This window comes from Amphiura filiformis, chromosome 2, assembly GCF_039555335.1.
Source record: "Amphiura filiformis chromosome 2, Afil_fr2py, whole genome shotgun sequence".
Taxonomy (NCBI): domain Eukaryota; kingdom Metazoa; phylum Echinodermata; class Ophiuroidea; order Amphilepidida; family Amphiuridae; genus Amphiura; species Amphiura filiformis.
In genome coordinates, this window is record NC_092629.1 from 53934392 (window position 1) to 53954462 (window position 20071).

Below are 20071 nucleotides of genomic sequence, written 5' to 3' on the forward strand. Positions count from 1 at the left end.
TGCGGACTCGCGCGGTTAGAAAGGCATCCCAGACCGTTGTCAATGGGTCGGCCATCGCAGACCGTGTGCGGGGGCGACCATGTTGTAGAATGGGGGAGGCTGGGGTGGTAGGTGGGGAGGCAGATGGATACGGGCGGTGGATTGGGGAGGCGATGCAAGTCAGAAGGCGGGGGACCATCGTGGGCGGGGACGGGGGGCGGTGCATTCTCAGTCACGTGTTTGACGATCTTCTTGGAGAGAGGGCTGGCAACCACGTTGCTAAGCGGCCGTCGGCATCGGTGGTACACGGAGGTTCGTCACGACATCAATAGTGTAGAAAAAGATGTCTGGTAGACATCGAAACGTCCACAGTGAGTACTGTTTATTGGACTAGAAGTAAGAAATAATCCGATTTTAGATTTTCTCCAAATTCATTTCTACTCGGAGTACATCCACCTTTGTGTTCATATTGAATATAGACAATTATATGGATTTTCTTTCAATTTTCAGCCTAATTGCACGTTACATCTCGACTTTACCGGTGATGCACCTGAAGGGTATTACGCCGTGTGATTAATGATTGAGGATTTTGACCAAAATGATGACCCTTTGAGTAGGGTATCCTTATCATTTCTTCTGGATGTGAGCACCGAAGTCCCCATATGCGAGAAGCCGAGAATCTTATCGCCAGAAGGGATGGGCTGCACTGCTATTCCAGTTGGTCAGCCTTATCAGTTAAATGTTGTGGTAGAGGCGGTTTCTGACACATTACCGTAAGTCAGTTACCAAAGAAGAAAAAAATCTAATCCTGTCAAAGTGCACATTGAAATTCCAGGGGCGGGTACGGAGGGGCTGGATATCACGTGTTGAAGTTGGACGGCCCCCAAATCTGCAAAAGTATGCAAGAGAACGTCAGTATATTTTGGTCTCTCAGGTCCCCCGTCCCCGTATAAGTGAACACATGTTGAGATCATGGGCTGGAGTATTATGTAAGATTTAACCTGAACTAATTGAACTAAAGGAACGGCTTCTTTTATGTCAAGACATATCAAGGTAATAACAGCTGTTATCATTACGGTAAAGCTGACGGGCTGGTGCCTAGACAGCTGGTTATAATTAAAATAAATAATATAATTGCGAGTGGACACTACGAATGAGCCGTAAACTCGGCAAATTGTATTCTGAATTACAGTGTAAAATTTGTGTGAAGGTCGTATTCATAGGTATCTCAATTCGGTGCGACAAGTATCTCATCAAACACTGTTTAAACCAATCAATAATCCTATTGCTGAAGAGGATAATAAGCTTCTACCTATTTCTATAGAATCCTTAAATAGTTCTTGTCTTTGTTTGCTTTGGCTAAATCCTGTTCAAGTGGTGGATAACAAAGCATTGTATTTTGTCCAGGTATGTATAACCAACAATTAACAATGAACCTCGCTGACTTGGGGATGATTTGAAATGACCGCCAATTATGACTGTTTGATATTTATTACCAGAAATGTGGAAAAAGAGACACATGTAGAACCCAAAAAAGTACAATTTTGTTGAAGGAACAGAGTTCAACATGTCATAACCCTGCTTCTGGATATCGTTTGAAGTCAAATGATGTACCATTTTAAAGGTTGTGATATATATTTTCTAAACACGCAATAAAACAAAATTGACCTGGCCGACTTTACGGCTGATTCGTGGTGTCCAGTCTCAATTATGATAATAATTTTTTGGCATCACTTAATTTCTGTAGTTTATATTTGTTTTATACTCAGTGTTGCTCGTATAGAATCTAAAAAACCAACAGGTATGACCCAGTCGGCGTTACGTGATGTAGACGAATACCCATTACGCAAGACGGTGCAACTTACTTGGACGCCCAAAACAAATCAAGTTGGTAGACACAATGTGGGCTTCAATGCTGTTGATATAGACGGGTAAGGTTCCAGTGATGCAGTTAAGATGGAATGTATATCACCATCCTCTTTTCTTCTTCTTCTTCTTCTTCTTCTTCTTCTTCTTCTTCTTCTTCTTCTTCTTCTTCTTCTTCTTCTTCTTCTTCTTCTTCTTCTTCTTCTTCTTCTTCTTCTTCTTCTTCTTCTTCTTCTTCTTCTTCTTCTTCTTCTTCTTCTTCTTCTTCTTCTTCTTCTTCTTCTTCTTCTTCTTCTTCTTCTTCTTCTTCTTCTTCTTCTTCTTCTTCTTCTTCTTCTTCTTCTTCTTCTTCTTCTTCTTCTTCTTCTTCTTCTTCTTCTTCTTCTTCTTCTTCTTCTTCTTCTTCTTCTTCTCCTCTTTCTTCTTCTTATTAGTGTTATTATTATTATTGTTGTTATTGTTATTGTTATTGTTGTTATTATTATTATTATTATTATTATTGTTGTTGTTGTTGTTGTTGTTGTTGTTGTTGTTATTATTATTATTATTAGTGTTATTACTATTATTATTGTTATTATTATTATTATTATTATTATTATTGTTGTTTTTGTTGTTGTTGTTGTTGTTGTTGTTGTTGTTGTTGTTGTTGTTATTATTATTATTATTAGTATTATTATTATTATTATTATTATTATTATTATTATTATTATTATTATTATTATTATAGATACGCAAGTGGTTGGTCGTTTATAACTATAAACGTTGTTACCGGGGACGCATTGTACCCTCTGCCGGACTCCAGCAATCCGTCTAGAGACCAGACTATGACGTCTCCAAAGAAATGGACTATATCGTTTAACAGGCCGGTAAGAAAAGGCAACCGGCTATTCCAGTTGGTATCTATACACCCCTATTGAAGACATGACCTTAATCTCCGACACAGGGAATGTGAATTTCAAACGTAGTCACCCATTCAATTAGTCCCATTCAGTAAATTCACACTCCCTATACGGGATATTTTAATAATACTGTTGGTATAGCGCCGGGTCCCATTGAACACGTGTTAGTTGTGGCACTCCTGGTGCTCATGGTCATTGAGGTCTGAAACCATATCTATAAATCATTTTAAATATTATAATTGCATATTCCACTTGTTTGAAGTGTGCCCGCGGTCAATTAGCTTAAAACAATGAATGTCTTCGCCCCGTTATTTCGTAAAACAACCTATATATTCAGTCATCAATCAATCTAGCAACGTATATCCGCAAACAATGCACATTTCATTTCACATTCATATCCTTGATTATCTCGTCTTATCTTATCCGATCTGATCTGATCTAAAACGTACGTTGTGGTAATTATCTCAGACAGTAATAGTAATAGTAATAGTAATAAAATATCATATCATATTATTTTAATAAGATTAAACCCTTAATGTACGATGTAACATGTGAAATGAACATAAAACATTTAAAAGCCCTAATGTACGATCTTATAATATGAAATTGGTTAATTTTTTTTCAAATCTGATTTTTTGGCATATTTGTAATGTTTACCAACTTGCACCTAATAGGAATCAGCTAAATGTGTTGTGTTTGTAGGTATATAGAGCAAAGTTCGATAAAGTCATGGATTATGACTTTATGTCCTCCTATAGAACTACATCTTAAAACGGCCAAAATAACCAGCAAGGTTTATTTCACTTTACTTTTTTTCAGCTCAAAATGGACAGAAACCCTTCCCAATGATTATTAATAGTATTATTTCAGCATTTTGAGTATAAAATAAAAAAATCTAAAATTTGAAGGAAAATCGTACATTAATATGCATGTTTTTCCTGCACTTAGGCCTCCTTAACCCTAACCAAACTAGGTCTCACTAAAGCTCACTATTAAAACCGCTCTTCGTGCATGCATTCCACGTGACTTGATGACGCAATCAGCCCAAGTCATATATACCCAGGGAATCGTTGGCCGGGCCAACGTCACCTGTGTGGCTACATGCTGGGGATCTTCTGGGTGGCATGCGAGGGGTCCCAGGCTCGAATCCCGGGGGTGCCAAGTGACTTTTCTCCTCATATTCTCTCCTTTTTCGTTTCTTCTTTCCCTTCAGATAGGAAAAAAAAAAAAAAAAAAAAAAAACACGGGTAGGGTTAGGGTTAATCTTATTAATTGTAATTTGCATTCTTATCCTCTTTGTTTATAAATAACACAGATTCGACGCCCAACTGAGTCAGCATATATAACTCTTACTGTTCAATCTGGGCATGGAGGTAGTAGAGATGTCGTCAGCCCGATCGATTCATCTGATGCCAGACAAGTCAAGTTTTACGATGAACACATAGAGTTTGATGTATTTTTTAATGACATAATTGAAGACAGGCAGTCTCTCCAGCTGAACATCGCTGAGGGCGTTGCGATTGGCAAAGAATCCGGAAGTTGTGCCTTGTCGTCAGAAGTAAATGCATGGACTGTGTACTGTAATTGTGAGTCTTATTATAATTTTGAGGTTACATTATGAATTTTGTCATGATTAAATAAAATGTCAAAACAACAACCTTTCATTTACTACTAAAAGCTATAATATGTGAAAGAAAACACTTCTGTATTTGCGTAATATCTGGTTGTGCGTATTGTATACCTCGAGTGCTTAAATAAGTACCCAGTTTTAACCACCGTATATCAGTGGGAGCTGGTGACCCAATAGTACATGGTGTTATGTAATCCAGTGCAAAATATGCTACACTAGTGGAACCAATGTTTTTAGCTTCTGAATACCCCTACGAACAGAGCTAACTAAGAAACGTAACAATTTTTAATTATTTGGTTTTCTCAAATGTATGAATTTTATTCTTACAAATTGCAAGTCATTCATCGGCCATGAATGCATCAAGTGCAGGGTGAATATAAAACTCGAGTTCTCAGAAAGGTCGACTTGTCCGTAGTAGAGTTGTCACGGAGGTCGAGTTGTCAGAAGTCGAGTAGTCCGGAGGTCGAGTCGTCTGACATTCGAACAGTTGGTGGCGCTATAGCTGTAAGAATTTTGGTAAGATCGGAACTCTTACAAAATGAAGTTTGTCCTAAATCGTGCCACACATGTGATTCTAAACATCTTAAAGTAGTGCAACAACATTGTTTAAGGAGAATAACTCAGGTCTTGTTACCTATGGTATAAGGATGCAAAAAAACCTTAGTTCCACTAGTGTAGCAAATTTTGCACTGACTTATGATAATTCTACGTAACACCATGTACTATAATGGATACGGCGTCCATCTAGTGATCGGAAAGTCGTGGGTTCGAATCCCATGCCGGCACATTCCCTTTTTTTTCAAGTTGGGTTGACTGCCGGGCAGGATTTGTGTTCGGACTTTCAAACTGTGTAATTGACATTCTTTGATAGTCTCTGGAGATAAATATGTAAACTGTACACAATAATAGTGAAGTATAACCATTAAAAATGATTTCCTTATTGCTATTAGGTAATGAGCCTCAGTACACCAAGGAACCGGTTACCATGCCTAATCCCAACCTAGAGCGCTACAAATGCACAGGCGGTTATACGGATATTGCCCTAGCACAGGATGTAAAGGCCGGTCAGGAATGCTTCGTGCGTCCTTTGGTACGTAGTTTCACAATTACGTCACGGGGAGACACCACGAGCAGCGTCAATGTACCGTATGAGGTGTGCTGTAAAACTACTTGCACACAATATTGGTAGCTTGGGGTAAGTATATATAATTATATTTTGGTCATTTTGGTGGGCTTAAAGGAAATCTGTACCATAAACTAATCAATGGCTAATATAGTTATATACCCCTAAATTAAACATACCAAACGGTCTATATGAATTTCGGAATATTCCTAACAAAGAAAAAGCACTTTTAATCCTTCGTTTCTGCGATTCATGGAAGCCGCCATGATAGCTGCTTGCGAATCACGGTTGTTTGATGTGATCATTTATTAGTTTTTTAAACAAAACATCATGTACATCCCAATTTTTAGGCTTAAACAGCTTAAAGCGGCCAATATTAATGTATATGTATTCAACATAATTCACTTTTACAGCATTTTAAAAACTTTTTCGGATATAAAATGTATCCATTTATTACAAGATTGGTGGCGCTATTTAGATACTGGAAATTACTCTTTCAGGTTTTTAATAATAATAAATCTATTTATTTTTTGAGGAAATATGTTTACAAAATTTCTTTCTTGCTTGTTTCACCTATTCCACCTGTTTAAATGGCAGTATTGATTACATACCCCTTGCAAATTAAGAAATATGATTTATGATAAATAGCGCCAATCTATAGTTTGCATTTTCTTAATAATGAAGCCAATTCTATATACACCAAACAACCGTGGAATCCTTTCTGCCACAAGCGGCAGTGTAACATTTCACACAGACCCTCGGCTACCTTCGGCGAGCGTGTGTTGCTGTGTGGCATTCGCGACCCCACAGCGAATTTTGGTTTTTAGTGCTGTTTTTACACTTTTCGTTCTCAAAAGACATTGTTGATACATAAATATTACTTAAAATACATTTTTATGTTCCTCTGTAGTTTTATGGGTAAAAATTGTCGTGTTTTCTTTCGAACGAATGTTGAATCTGAACTTTGGTAGTATTCGCTTCGTGTCACCAAAGTTCACGAGGGACGAAGCTTGTGGCACGGATTTCGCTGGTTTCAAAATCGGGGTACCGTTACAGCGTAATAAAAATACATCGGGTATCAATATGGCAGCCACCATGGATTGCAAACTGACGGCTAATCGTCGTAAGGAATTAAGAATTTCTCCTTTATTTGGACGTATATAAGCTTGGGACTTTTACTGTTTGTCGTTTTTATTATTGCTGCAACTATATAGCCATTGATTAGTTTATGGTACAGATTTCCTTTAACTTTATCTGGTGTTGGAGACTATTAGTATTCTTTTAAAGAGAGATTTAACAGGGACGGATTTAGGGCACCCCCTACTTTTTGTAGAGCGGCGCACAGTGTCGACGTCCTATACGATAAATATAAATTTAATACTCCGTTGGTGAGCGACGGGCGAGTGGTATTTCACCGAACGCAAGAAAAGGAGTTCTATCTGATTGGCTAGCAATCGATCGCTTAGGTCGCTCAGTAGTCAACTACAAACTCAAAATGGAGCAATGTATTCAATTCGATTGAAATCGATTATTCTATTATTGATGTAGATAAAGAGAGTGATAGTGTGTCAATAATGTACATTGTATTGCACGTGGGTTTTACATGCATTCCTTTATATACTTATTTTCTCAAAGAGTTGAATATTATCACAATTTTTACAGTGGATTTCAAATTTTTTACATCAAAATTGCAGTTAAACATATCCACAGCAAAATACCGGTCCTCACTAATTAGTTAATTTAATTTCCAGTTAGTACATTTAAACGAAACCTGTGATTTACCTGACAACAAATAAAATTTTCTTGCAATAGAAATATCATATGGGATACTGATATGGTAGGCCGCAACAGCCACAACGTGGAGCTGCTACGCGTAGCGAAAAGTAAGCTACGCGTAGCAGCTCCACGTTGTGGCGGTTACGGCCAGCCATATACTGATCATGCGAAAATCGTAAAAACATATAATTGTATGCTTAGCCTGAGTCGCTCGGCCTATCTCGAACAAAATCACCATGCGTAGCTGTTGAAAAACGTGAGGATTCATCGTACTATCACGGCAATTTTGACACGAAGATATAGGGACGATGACGGTGTGCGGCGCTGCGCCCTCTACTCTATACAGAGCGGCGCCTGACTTTGTGTGTGCGGCTGCTCGGCGCCCATGGCACCCCTATTGACAATTCCTGGATCCGCCCCTGTTTAACATTAACAAACTAGACAAGAAATGTCTTTAAAAAAGACAATGCCTCCAAGATACCAGTGGGCAAGGTAACGCTATTGGATATATATTTTTGTCTGATTGAAATATGTGAGTCCATTCTCTCCTGATTACGAGACTGAACATTTTATTTTAATCGGATATTCGGTTACCAAAATATGGCCTTTCAAAATGGCGCGAAACCAAGAAGTTGGCAACAAATTGTTTTTATTTTTGTTATGCAATGTTGTCAGGTAGGCCTTATTTTCTAATTATAGGCCTATATGCAAGAATTATACAAAGTAAAATGTTCAGATCGGCTACAAAATAAGATATAGGCCTAAAACCCATGGATGCCTTTGGCAAATTTCCATTTGCATAATTAATTAGGGCCCTAATCAACTTTTCTAATAAGTGGCCCTAATTAATTATGCAAATTGAAATTTGCAAAACGCAACCGTAATTTTGTAGTATAGTGTGTGTTCTACCCATGTACCATGCCTCAGTACCATAGCTCTTTTAATTGTATCTGAAATCTTTACTTTGCATAATTCATGCATGTAATTAGAAAATCATCTGGCAACTGGACTTGTCAAAAATACAGTAAAATAAAAAGAAAGTTGTTGCCAATTTTTTGTTTTGGTTTCGCGCCATTTTGACAGGCCATATCCCAAGAACCGAATGTAATCTACAGGGCATAAGCTTTAACATATTATTTAAATAGAAAGAAAATCTAAATTTGTGCATAAACCAATAGGGCCACGGTCACCAAAAGCCATCTTGCAATCTTGCAGATAATTCTGATGTATGAAATAAGACCTTCAAACTTTCAGATATGAAGAGTTCCAGATGCAGGCAGCCGTTTCTGTTTTTTAAATATAGGCCTAAGTTGTATCAAGAGTCATTTCTCGTGGATTTTTTTGACTGAAAATTACGATTGTAACGTTTCAGAGTAACAAATTTTCGTATCAGATTCTTTTATGCTTGTTTATTATATTTTGTATTCAGGACTAAAATAATATTAATATTAGTATATTTAGGGGGGTCTTTTCATAGAACATTACTTTTTTTGTATGTGTAATTGAATAAAAAATCAAAAACATTATTGTTTTGTTTTGTTTCCTTCATTTGTGCTTTGTCTTGCATCGAAAGGGCCAATATCAACACCTTGTTTGTAAGAATAGAAGTATTGTGTGGGGAAAGATGATTCTTGCATTTTATTTTTATTTTTATCTTAACAAACAAAAAGCAAATTTCTCAGTCAGTCTTGAAACGGTCATGGGTATGTATGCAAAAATATTGCAACAGTAGGCCTACTCAGTAGAATGTAAAAAACTGACATACATACCACCAACATGACCAACCACGCATGGGAATTGGGGAAGCAAATACTTTAAAACGAATTATTCCGAATTATATCAACGCAATAAAATTGCAATACTTTAGTACATGTATTTGAACAGCAATGAAGCCGGCCATAGGCGCGGCTAGGCGTATCATACCATACATTGCAGTTCAAATGCATCATGATCATGATTGTGGCCTAGTCGAGCTAGGCCTGCATGCCAGTCGGTCTGCTGACTCGCCGCGGCACAAAAATACCTCAATTTTGCACAAAACAATCCATGATGTCAAATTATCACATCCAAAGTGTCGCCATGAACGTCAGCTTCAACTTCTCCAGCCAAAGTTTTTGCATTGATAATCAGGTTTCATGTGATCATGAAATTAAACCTTGTTTGATGTGTATTCCCATTGCCACAGCATAACGGTTTTCCAACTTGTCTTCTACGATAAAGCTGCTGATGAGCGCTGAGGCTACAATCTATAATTAAAGACCGAATTAAAAAGACTAGTTTGCGTCTGACGTCATGACAAAGGCGCGCCGTGATTGGTTGCTGACCTGCGCAGTATGGCGTTTTTGGTCTGGTTGACAGGACGGCATACGCAAGCTAGTCTTTTTAATTCGGTCTTCAATTATACAACATATGAGTTTGAAAATATTCTAATGCATAATTCATGAACTTGATAGACCCACGCCATTGGCGCCACGTGCTAGGTGTTTCTAGAATCCCAATAGAATAAGATTAATTTTAATGCTAATTTATTGCACGTGCTGAGGAAGCGTGATTACCTTTTTGAACATTCGGAAATGGCGATAGGCGAATTTATGTATGGCGTAGAGAGGTGGGGGATATAAATTGGGCTCTCAATATTGGGCGGAAATTAGAGTACTTGTCAGAATATAAATTTGTATAATCGGCCTACATGCCGCGCAATGTGCGGCATTTTAGGTGTCAATTTCAAAGCAAACTACCTCCTGCGGAGGCAGAAAAAAGGGGGCAATGAGGTGATATGACTGAACGAAGGAAAATGATAGAGAAATAGTACTTGTTCTTAGTACTGTTCAAATATGCACACATTGGGTAAACACATTAATATGAAATATAATGAACTTTTTTACAGCAGAAATAACTGGGGGGAGGGCACATTTCTCAGTCACGTATGTGGTCCACTTCTGTACGCCAATGCGCCATCTACTGGTGATAAATCAACCAGAAGAAACAATCAACCACAATCACCCCGATGATGGGTAAAGAAACCATATAAGTAGTCATATGCATGCAAATAATATGGCCGAAACTGCCAGGTCAGTAAATATATGTGGGTTCAACAAGAAGAACATTCCTATAATAACTGATCTCCTAGCGTGTGACAATAAACGAGTTTCTTTTAATTTTTCATTCAAACAGTCGTTACCTCCGCAGACTACAGTGAATCCATGACAGGAAGTGCAGGAAGAATCGACAGGCAATCTCGACAGCATAAATGTTTGTGTTAATTAAAGATATTTGATCTATGTAATATTTTGCTTATTATATTTATTGCGTGACTTTGTAAAAAATATATTTTAGAGTTAGTTGAATGTACCGTTGGGATGCGTGATAAAAGGTGATGTTTAACGTAGCCAGTGGATGATTTAAGGAAGCTCCATCATGCACTGCAAAAGTGTAATCACTGGAGTTTCAACTGCCACTTTACTTTTCAAATCCCATTGAATTCTGTGCAAAAGGTGTTGTTTTAGAATTGTGTGTGTGTGTGTCATTATTACTTGGTCGATTTCAGAACTAAAGTGATGTGTGTTTAAAGGATATTTCACACCTTCTGTAGATAACATAAAATGTGAAATCGACCAGCGTTTTTAATGCAAATATAACTGTACAAATTCAAATTTAACCATGCACTTCTATGCAGCATAGCAGAGCAGTGGTGTCATGTTACTCACACTGCTAGCCTGCTGCACAGTTAACCAGTGGGGTGTTGGGTAGTACTTAAATCATCCTCTGACAAATAGCTGAGATTATGTAATAATTCAAAATGGCCGTGATATAATTTACCTGTGCTTTTTAAACTCTAAGCGGCATGACTCTAAAATCTAGGTCTATAATTATCTGACAGCTCACATGTTCATAAGTTGCTCCCCTGCTAATTTCCATCTGTCAGAGTTGACATGCTATACCCGGACCCTGTTGTATTTGGCGTGCGGTCCGATTAGACTGATGAGCACAGTTATAGCCAAGTCGGTCTGTTTTAGAATTAGGTAAATATCGCAAATTAACCATTAGAGTTACTCCATCTTTCGGATTCGGAATCACGTCGAGCCGTCTGTCTCGTTAATTTGGTTTTTATAATATAGCCTATACTTTCATTGAATGTGCTTTGCGGCTTATGTAAGACCTGATCAACCCTTAAGTGTCACCTATTCAGTTTTGCTAATTATTTAGACGACACTTCCGTAAATTGTGCCAACCGTCATCCTTCTTGATGTCAATGTGCTATAACTGAAGACATAATTTAAAAGACTTCGTAAGAACTCAATTATTTTTTTAATCCATGATGGAGTATTTCAAATCAGCTTTAAGTTAATTTTAAAGTCAAGTTTATTTATATTGAGTTCAACTAGTCCAACGAGTAGGGCCTGTTTGTTTCTTAGTTACTGTAAGTTACCAACTATGCTCAGACTGTTACCGCTCAAGAAAGATTGGATGCGAAAGTCCACTTTAACGCCTCCCCGACGAGCGGCGCGGTCACTGAACTTTCACGATTCGTCTTTCTTGCACCATGTGAGATAGTGATCATAATCTACGCTGAGTATAGTCTGGTTACTAAAAGAAGGTCCTACTTGTCAGACAAAATTCAGCAACAAAGATATTATAAGGATTCTGAGTAACACTTTTCGAATATATATAATATGGACAGCTTTTTTGTGTTCCTCTTGTATACGTGTTAATCACCGAATAAACTACACGACCGGATTCTCACTGCTGTCAACCCAAAGGTACAGTGATACCCAGCTTCTGTGTGGCTATTCTAGAGTATCAGTGCAGTACCAATTCAGTACCAGTATGTAAAATGTACGCGATTTCGATATGTGTACTCTTGACTCTCGAGTGCCCACACAGGTACTCTAAAAGTACCAATGAAGCAGCTGGGCAGCAGTGCACCATTGGGGACTGCAGCAATATAGGATTCTGGTTGTGCACTTTATAAAGCACAAAGTATATATTTGTATTTTATTCGTGTTTTGTGTAGTCTCTTAACTACGTACAGGTAAACGTACGTGAAACAATTCCACCAACGTGGAATTTTTGATAAATTCGTTCCTAAAAAGAAGAAAAAACCTGTACATTCTTTATCATCGTATCAACACAAAACATTCGTTTCTACGCATTTATACGTTTGTTAACAATACCATGATAACTTGTTTTAGGTCGACATGTTTTCATTGCATATTTCCCTTTTATTCAACATTTCAAACCCAAATAATACGTACCGGCCGAGCTCAGGCTCGCCGGGTCCGAAAAAGGATCTTCTTCGGGCAGGGGCTATTCCCGGGCTATTTTAGAAGGAAAAAGTCACTGCACGTAAAATGTAAACGATCAGCTAGCGGAGACAAGCTTGAGGGGAAGGGGTTGCTGGCAGATGGGGTTGTCTCCCATCGAGGTCTGTAAACTTTTACAAATCACGCGTTAAAATCACGCATTTTACTGACTCAATTTTATTTTTTGCATTCTGAATACGAGGAATGGCCTTAACTGATATCAAATAATTTTGAATTTTTGAAATTTGCGATATAATACAAATTTTATGAAAAATTATTAAAATATGATATTTTTGACATTTAACAGTCCTCGAAGTAAAGTTTATGAATATAATGATATGCACTTAAAGTTTAAAATTGATACATGGATTGTCTGGTTAACTAATGTATTTCACCAATTGCCTTGTCGTTATTTTTAATGACCTACAGCTCCATGAAAGTACAAACTAGGATCATTAAGGGGGTACTACACCCCTCGATAAATGTGTGCCTATTTTTGCATTTTTCTCAAAAACTAATAACACACTGGTAACAAAAGTTATGTATATTATAGGGGCAAGGAATCCAATTATCACACTGGAATTTCAATGACCCAAGACAAGCGGTTCGTTATTTATGATAAGAAATAAGGTACCGCTAGGATGTACCTCATTTCCTTCCATATATACTGACCCGCTTGTCTTGAGTCACCGAAATTTCAGTGTAGTAATTTGATTCCTTGCCTCAATAATATACATAAACTTTTGTTACCAGTGTGTTATTATTTTTTGTTTTTTAATGCAAAAATAGTCACAAATTAACCACAGGGGTGTAGTACCCCCTTAATGTCATTAAGTTTATGGTATTGATGGTATTGATATGCAAAAACGAATACAAAATCTGCAAAAATGCATAAAATGCACACAGGTGCACTTAAAGTTGAAAATTTATACATGGATTGTCTGGTTAACTAATGTAGTTCACTAATTGACTTGTCGTTATTTTTAATTACCTACAGCTCCATGAAAGTACACACTAAGATCATTATTGTCATTAAGTTCATGGTATTGATGGTATTGATATGCAAAACCGAATATAAATGAATAAAATGCACACAGGTGCCTACAATTGCACGAAATTAATATCTGTAAAATGTAATAATAATAGAAAATTCCTTTCGATTTCATTATTTGAATTGTCATTCCATTTAATTGAATTATCATTTTTGATAACTCCATAAAAGTACACAGAACCTCTTTATTAAATGTTGAATGAAATGCACACGTGTCCCTACCATCTCTTAACCCGTCGCGTAAGTTCTCAAAATGTGCTAAGATTTCTGCAACTAAAGTGATGCAAAGGTGCATAAGTTGTCGGCAAATTGCATACCAAAAGATTAAGCACACTCTTCTTGAACTAAATGTCTATAGTGCTCAACTTAAGACACTAAGATGTTCAGGGTGTTTATTTTCTACAAGCAATATACAGGGTGATTCATAAAAGTGCAATAGTGCAAAGAATCCATCTTTATTTTATAACCGGATTGAACTTTTAAGGTTTAAAACACATGATATATTCATTAGTGGCCTTGTGTGAAAAAAAACGAAGTTATCAGCACTTACCGTTCTGTTGATGACACATTTCTAATATTAGAAAGTTATTTTGAACCGAACAAAGGCATTGAAAGAACGCAAAAATCAACCTTGATTTAAATTAAAGCCAGTTTCAGATCTAGTGTCTTTATTTTCGCATTGTGTGTTCTCATTCAAATTACATGGTGCCTCGTAGACAAAGTGTTAAAATGGGTATCGCCGTAAAATGACTAGAGGGTTCACTTTCTTTTTTCACAAAAGGTGAATATTGAGTGTGGCATTTAAAAAAAGTTTCAAAAATGGGAAGGATCAATTTGGTTCTTACGTGAATATTGATTCGTTGACCTATTGCACTTTTTTTACGTAACGCATTGTTCCTTTGTGTCGATTTGATTTCCGACAAGCTATTCATCGAAAGGTACCTTTTGTTCGGGACAAAGGGTTTCACCATTGAATCGGTAACTGATCTGACACGAGCGAAATGTACCTTTTGATGTCATACAACCCACGGGTGTGATTGAGGAGCCGAAATCACAAAAGGCACACTTTAACCGTCAATGTATATAGTTCGATATCACCCACCTGACTTATCGCCCACATGACTTTAGGCGCTTCATTTAAATAAATTGAATACTCTTGCTGATCGATTACACATCATAATGTATTAAGGTTATTAATTATTTTAAACTGTTGTGATTTGGTAGTTCACAGCATCTTACGAATGGTAGTGAGCTTTGGCAAAAACTGCATTGCTCAATTCATAGCGAGTGTGTAAAAGAATTAAAATATCACAGATATACTTTTATAGGTGCTGCGGTTCTTGAGTTACGTTGTAAAGAGGGCTGAAACAACAACACTTTTGTAAAACGTACATAAATCATTAACAACAATAAATTAAGCAAGTTTGCAAATTATGCGATTTGTAGAATGAACTTTTGCAAAACATCAATATGTTATTTTTCAATAATATATTGATCTAGATAATGAAAATCGATTTTAGGTTGCTTCGACCAAAAATACCTTGTCTACCCTTAAGGCTGCCAGGTCCATATGTCTATAGTACTGTATAATGGTAACGTATATGTAACATAAACCTATATAAATGTTTTTCACAAATTCTATCTAATTCAAATTCTATTTTAAGAAGAAGATTGGATTAGAAACAGTTGCGTACCCAACGGCGGCAGCTTCCCCTGTGAGAAATCTTGGGATTGGATGAGGGAAGAAGGGAGAGGAGGGGATATGGGGAATGAGAGGAGCCTGGAGGAAGAGAGAAAGGAAGAAAGGAAGAGAAAGCAATAAATAGAAGTAAATAAATGAAAAGAAAATGAAAATTGATGGGAATGAAGAGGAGAGTGACATGGGACAAAAAGTAAAAAAGAGGGAAGGGAGGGAGAGAGAGAGAGAGAGGGGGGGGAGGGAGAGAAAGAGAAAGTGGAGGCCTAGGAAAGAATAAGGATATACAAGGAAAAGAAAGGAATGATAACTAAAAGTAATAATAGAATTAAACACTTTTGCCTTCACTTTGTAAACACGTTTAGCAGCTAAACATCATGTGTCAAATTTCTGAACATTGGTCAGTGATGGTGTTCAGTGTCTAAACATCTGACATCCATATTCTAAACGTAACATTTTACACACATTCTTGCCTTCACTAATGCAATAATTAGCATTAAAACCAAGTTGTTTTTACGCATTTTAAAAACGCTTTGGCCCGATGGCGAATGCCTCTGTGAGTTTAAACCGGCAGATTTCACATGCATTTAGCAAATGAAAAAAACAAACAATTAATTTTTTTTTTTTTTTTATTTGGGTAAGCAGTGATTTTTTTTCTGATCTGGACTCCTCTACTATACTAATATATCGTAAATAAATAAATAAATAAATTATATGGTCTTTAAAGGTGTCCTTGAGTATGTTTAGGAAAGCCGCGCTTTTAGCCCTTTTCACACTAATTTGGCCATAAGTATTCTAAATTTTGATTACTGTATAAGAAAGTCTCGATATTGAGCCAAAGGGATTATTAAAGGGCATATATATTGCAAATCACAATTTACTAATATATAATAAAGAAGCGGCCTGATTTCATCCATATGTGTAAAAACCATTAAATTTGTAATACTTGATTTTTTCGGATAACAAAAACAGTATACGTTCTGTGCATTAAGAGCATTGACAATCCATTCTCTCAAAAGCTGGTACATTTCATTTCATGACATCACAGTTGTTTCTGGTCAAATCTGTCTCACCGCTTAAAGTTGGTTTTAAACGACTTATTTTCTCAAAAAAGGAGTCATATCATTGTCCTCATAATATTAGCTTGCCAATGATATGATGTTGTCCGAGCAAGATGTATGCCATTTAAGCTGCCCCCGTTTCCAGTCTGCATGCCATACAAGCTGCGCACTTGCTTTTTTTTTTGGTGTCCCTTTGGCATATCAGCGGTGAGCGGCGATGAAAATGTCCCTGATGGTCATAATTTTGTACCTGTTTTACTGGGACAATTGCGCACGAATCGCGCAAAACCTTTCCATTTTACACTATTTTAACACAAACAAAGGTGATATGCTGTGGTAATTTGCAACATTACGCTATTTTGGCCCAAATTAAGGTGTTTAACGGTCTTAAAAAGAAGATGCACAGGGCAATTCTGGACAATTTCTGTCCGGTAGATGGAGCTGCCCCCCCCCCCTCCACGCCTGTTGTGAATTTTCTCGTCCAGAGGCATTCCCCTACGGGTGACCGAAAAATTGGGAGGGAAGGACATTGCCAGAGGCGTTGTGAAATAATATTTGCTTGATTTTCCCGGCCAATTGAATGTTTGACTGATCACCACAAACTATACAATATATAGGGTATAGGATTTCCCGACTAGATCAGTCTTACTTTGTGGAGGAACTTCTTTAATTTCTTAGTCATTTTTCGGGCTGAAACTAATAGAAATAATTTAAGCACGGATATTTAATTCTCACTGCACAGGTTTCTATTCTCACTGCACGAACGTGCCAGGAGGCACGTTAAAATAGCCCCTGTCTTCGGGACACAGTACAAAATATATACAAAAATTAACTACGAGGCATGAAACAACTTTCATAGGCATATATGTTTAAGCTAACTTTTACCCGGCACGCAGTTTATCACTGCCGGCATTTGCATCAGGGAAAAAAAATCATAAACAGATGTTTATAATCGCTCAACAGCAGTATATCGCTGATGCTTTCATGAATAATAAAATAGTTGTAACATCGCAAAGACAATATGGTGATGATCAGTTGACAACGATCTACGAGGTTACGTTTTATGTCATCCCCTGGAAAAGTGCAAGATGATTAACATTCAAAATACTTTAAGGGGGTACTACACCCCTCCTCGTTAAATTTGTGTCTATTTTTGCATTTTTCTCAAAAACTAATAACACAGTGATAACAAAAGTTAGGTATATTATAGGGGCAAGGACTCCAATTACTACACTGGAATTTCAGTGACCCAAGACAAGCAGTTCGTTATTTATGATAAGAAATGAGGTACCGTTAGGATGTACCTCATTTCCTATCATATATACTGAACCGCTTGTCTTGAGTCGCTGAAATTTCAGTGTAGTAATTGCTTTCCTTGCCCCAATAATATACATAACTTTTGTTACCAGTGCACACCGACACCGCCTGGCTAATAATTATTTGGTGCAGAAGGGACACTAAAATGAATACACGGGATCGATACACGTGAATTGCTATGCACGATTTTGATATCAGACGAAAATCTTCTGATACCGGGTTAGAAAATGATGAATATCTCCCGTCATGATTTTTTTCTCAAGAAACCAGATTTGGTCTCATAAACTTGGAAATACGTGTTGAACAGATATGATAGTCGCTAGAATGCGCTTTGAAAATTGGCCGTGCGCTTTGAACTCAAAATTTGACCATTTTATATTGCGTTGGTCCTGTTATGGACTACAGCGTGCAGCGTGTAGTACAGCTGCACTCACTGTAGGCAGTATAAAGTCGATGACCATTGACCTCAATGGGGTATACAAGCTTAATCACGCACAACCAAGATCGATTACCCGGCTATTGTGAGTAGCCTTAGTTATGTCCCTCGACTAATTATTAGTTTAAAAGAGCTTTAAAGGTTTGAACCAAATGGCTAATCGTGGCTGTGGATTTAACCTACCATGGCGATTCCTGCCATGAAGATATAGGGTCGAAGACACTGTGCAGTGTGTTATTATTTTTTGAGAAAAATGCAAAAATAGTCACAAATTTACCACCGGGGTGTAGTACCCCCTTAAGGGTATACGAGGTATTGTTGGTATTGTTGGTCAAAGCAGCCATTATCTGAATCAATACATTATTGAAAAATAACACTTTGGTGTTTTGCAAAAGTTCAATCTACAAATCATATACTTTGAAAACTTGCTTAATTTATTGTTGTTAATGACTTAAGTACGTTTTACAAAAGTGTTGTTGTTTCAGCCCTCTTTACAACATAACTCAAGTTCCACAGGACCTATCTGTGAGATTTGAATTCTTCTACACGCTCGCTATGAATTGAGCAATGCATTTTTTGCTACAGCTCACTACCATTCGCAAGATGCTGTGAACTACTTTTTTTTTCTGCTGCTTCAACCAACAACACATCGTATAACCTTAACGAAACATATGTCATGATTTCTGCATTCTTTTGGAGATAGTACTGAGTGTTTAATATAAATAATTCAACAATTTTTGCTTCATATTTTATCATAGCTTATGCCAATTAACGAGACTCGTTTGTCTTTCAATGGATAATGATCATTCCATGCGTATCTTGCTCTATGTTTTCATTTATGACAAAACACGTGGTGACATTTTGAAACCAAACGCATTTGAATCTCTCAAGTCATATCAACCTCTAATCGTCAGTTACCATAGGGTATTAAAAAAGGCACTAAATTCAATGCCCACATGACCCATGGGCGCCGCCATACCAAGACCACCAAGTGATCAGTAGATGTGCTACAATGCTAAGAGATAGGAATTTTTCAGACAACATCATCAAAATATTATTCTCATCATGCAGTTATTGTTAACTACATGTATGCACACAACGCAGGGGCACACACAATAGGCAATTGATCCCTACTGGTCAGTGGAGCTCCGAACGTACATGTCAATAGCGTCATTATCAATTGGATTAGTCGACCATAGCGGACAATTCAATAGCTCATTGGATTAATATTATCACGTGGTAATAAATTTGCGTTGGACAATCGATTACTATAATGGTTTAGTACTGCATATTTCGGTTTAATCTTCACTAAGCTGGTTTATGGCTGGAAAGGTCACGGTGAATTTGCCGTGGACATAAGTGCACTATGTTCTCAAATCTGGATGTTTGCACTTCACACAAAAACTCCCCGCCACCCCAGAAGTTTATTTTTATAAATTAAAAATCAGATTAACATCAAAACAAAATTACCGTCTAAACCTTCAAGGTATAGTTACACCAAACTATTCTAGAATAAGTTTTGTTACAATATAGGTTGTCTGTAAAACTATAAATGGAAAGATCAGATTACCATCAAAACAAAAGAGCAAAGTTGCCTGAAGTTTTGTAAACTTTTCATAAAATTGCGGCAAGTTTTATAAAACTGTGTTCAAAGTTGCGCAAATTTGCGCAAAGTTGCTTAAACTTATTACAAAGTTGCACACAATTTTGTTAAGTTGCTCAAACCTTTCACAGAGTTAAGTAGCTAAATGCAATGCGTTAGCTTTCAATTCCTCTCATCATCAGGATTAAAACACCTACTTGAGCCTAAATCACTCACTTGTCCTAGATCCTCTCAAGTTATTCGGGGCTGTGCAATAATAATGAGCCCTGAGGGAGGGTAAAAGGGTGGTGGTGGTGGGGGCGGGGGTGGATACTTTTTGGCCAGCCGGGGG

The 20071-nt window shown here is 37.2% G+C and overlaps 1 protein-coding gene across 3 annotated transcripts in view; it reads left to right on the forward strand.

The window, feature by feature from the left end:
* LOC140146381 (uncharacterized) overlaps positions 1 to 12246 on the forward strand; it is a 32318-nt gene extending 20072 nt beyond the window's left edge. Inside the window, exons 2-8 of one of the 3 annotated variants that reach the window (XR_011858230.1) lie at positions 490 to 752; positions 1749 to 1910; positions 2573 to 2711; positions 4060 to 4330; positions 5325 to 5569; positions 10448 to 11012; positions 11055 to 12246. Coding sequence is in view for 2 of the 3 variants with exons in the window: in XM_072168214.1 (XP_072024315.1) it covers positions 556 to 752; positions 1749 to 1910; positions 2573 to 2711; positions 4060 to 4330; positions 5325 to 5563 (1008 nt within the window). In the remaining variant the exon portion in view is untranslated. Of the gene's footprint in view, positions 1 to 489; positions 753 to 1748; positions 1911 to 2572; positions 2712 to 4059; positions 4331 to 5324; positions 5570 to 10447 lie in introns of those variants that run through there. The other 2 variants (XM_072168214.1, XM_072168215.1) reach the window with 2 other exon arrangements.
* Positions 12247 to 20071: the final 7825 nt, after the last annotated feature.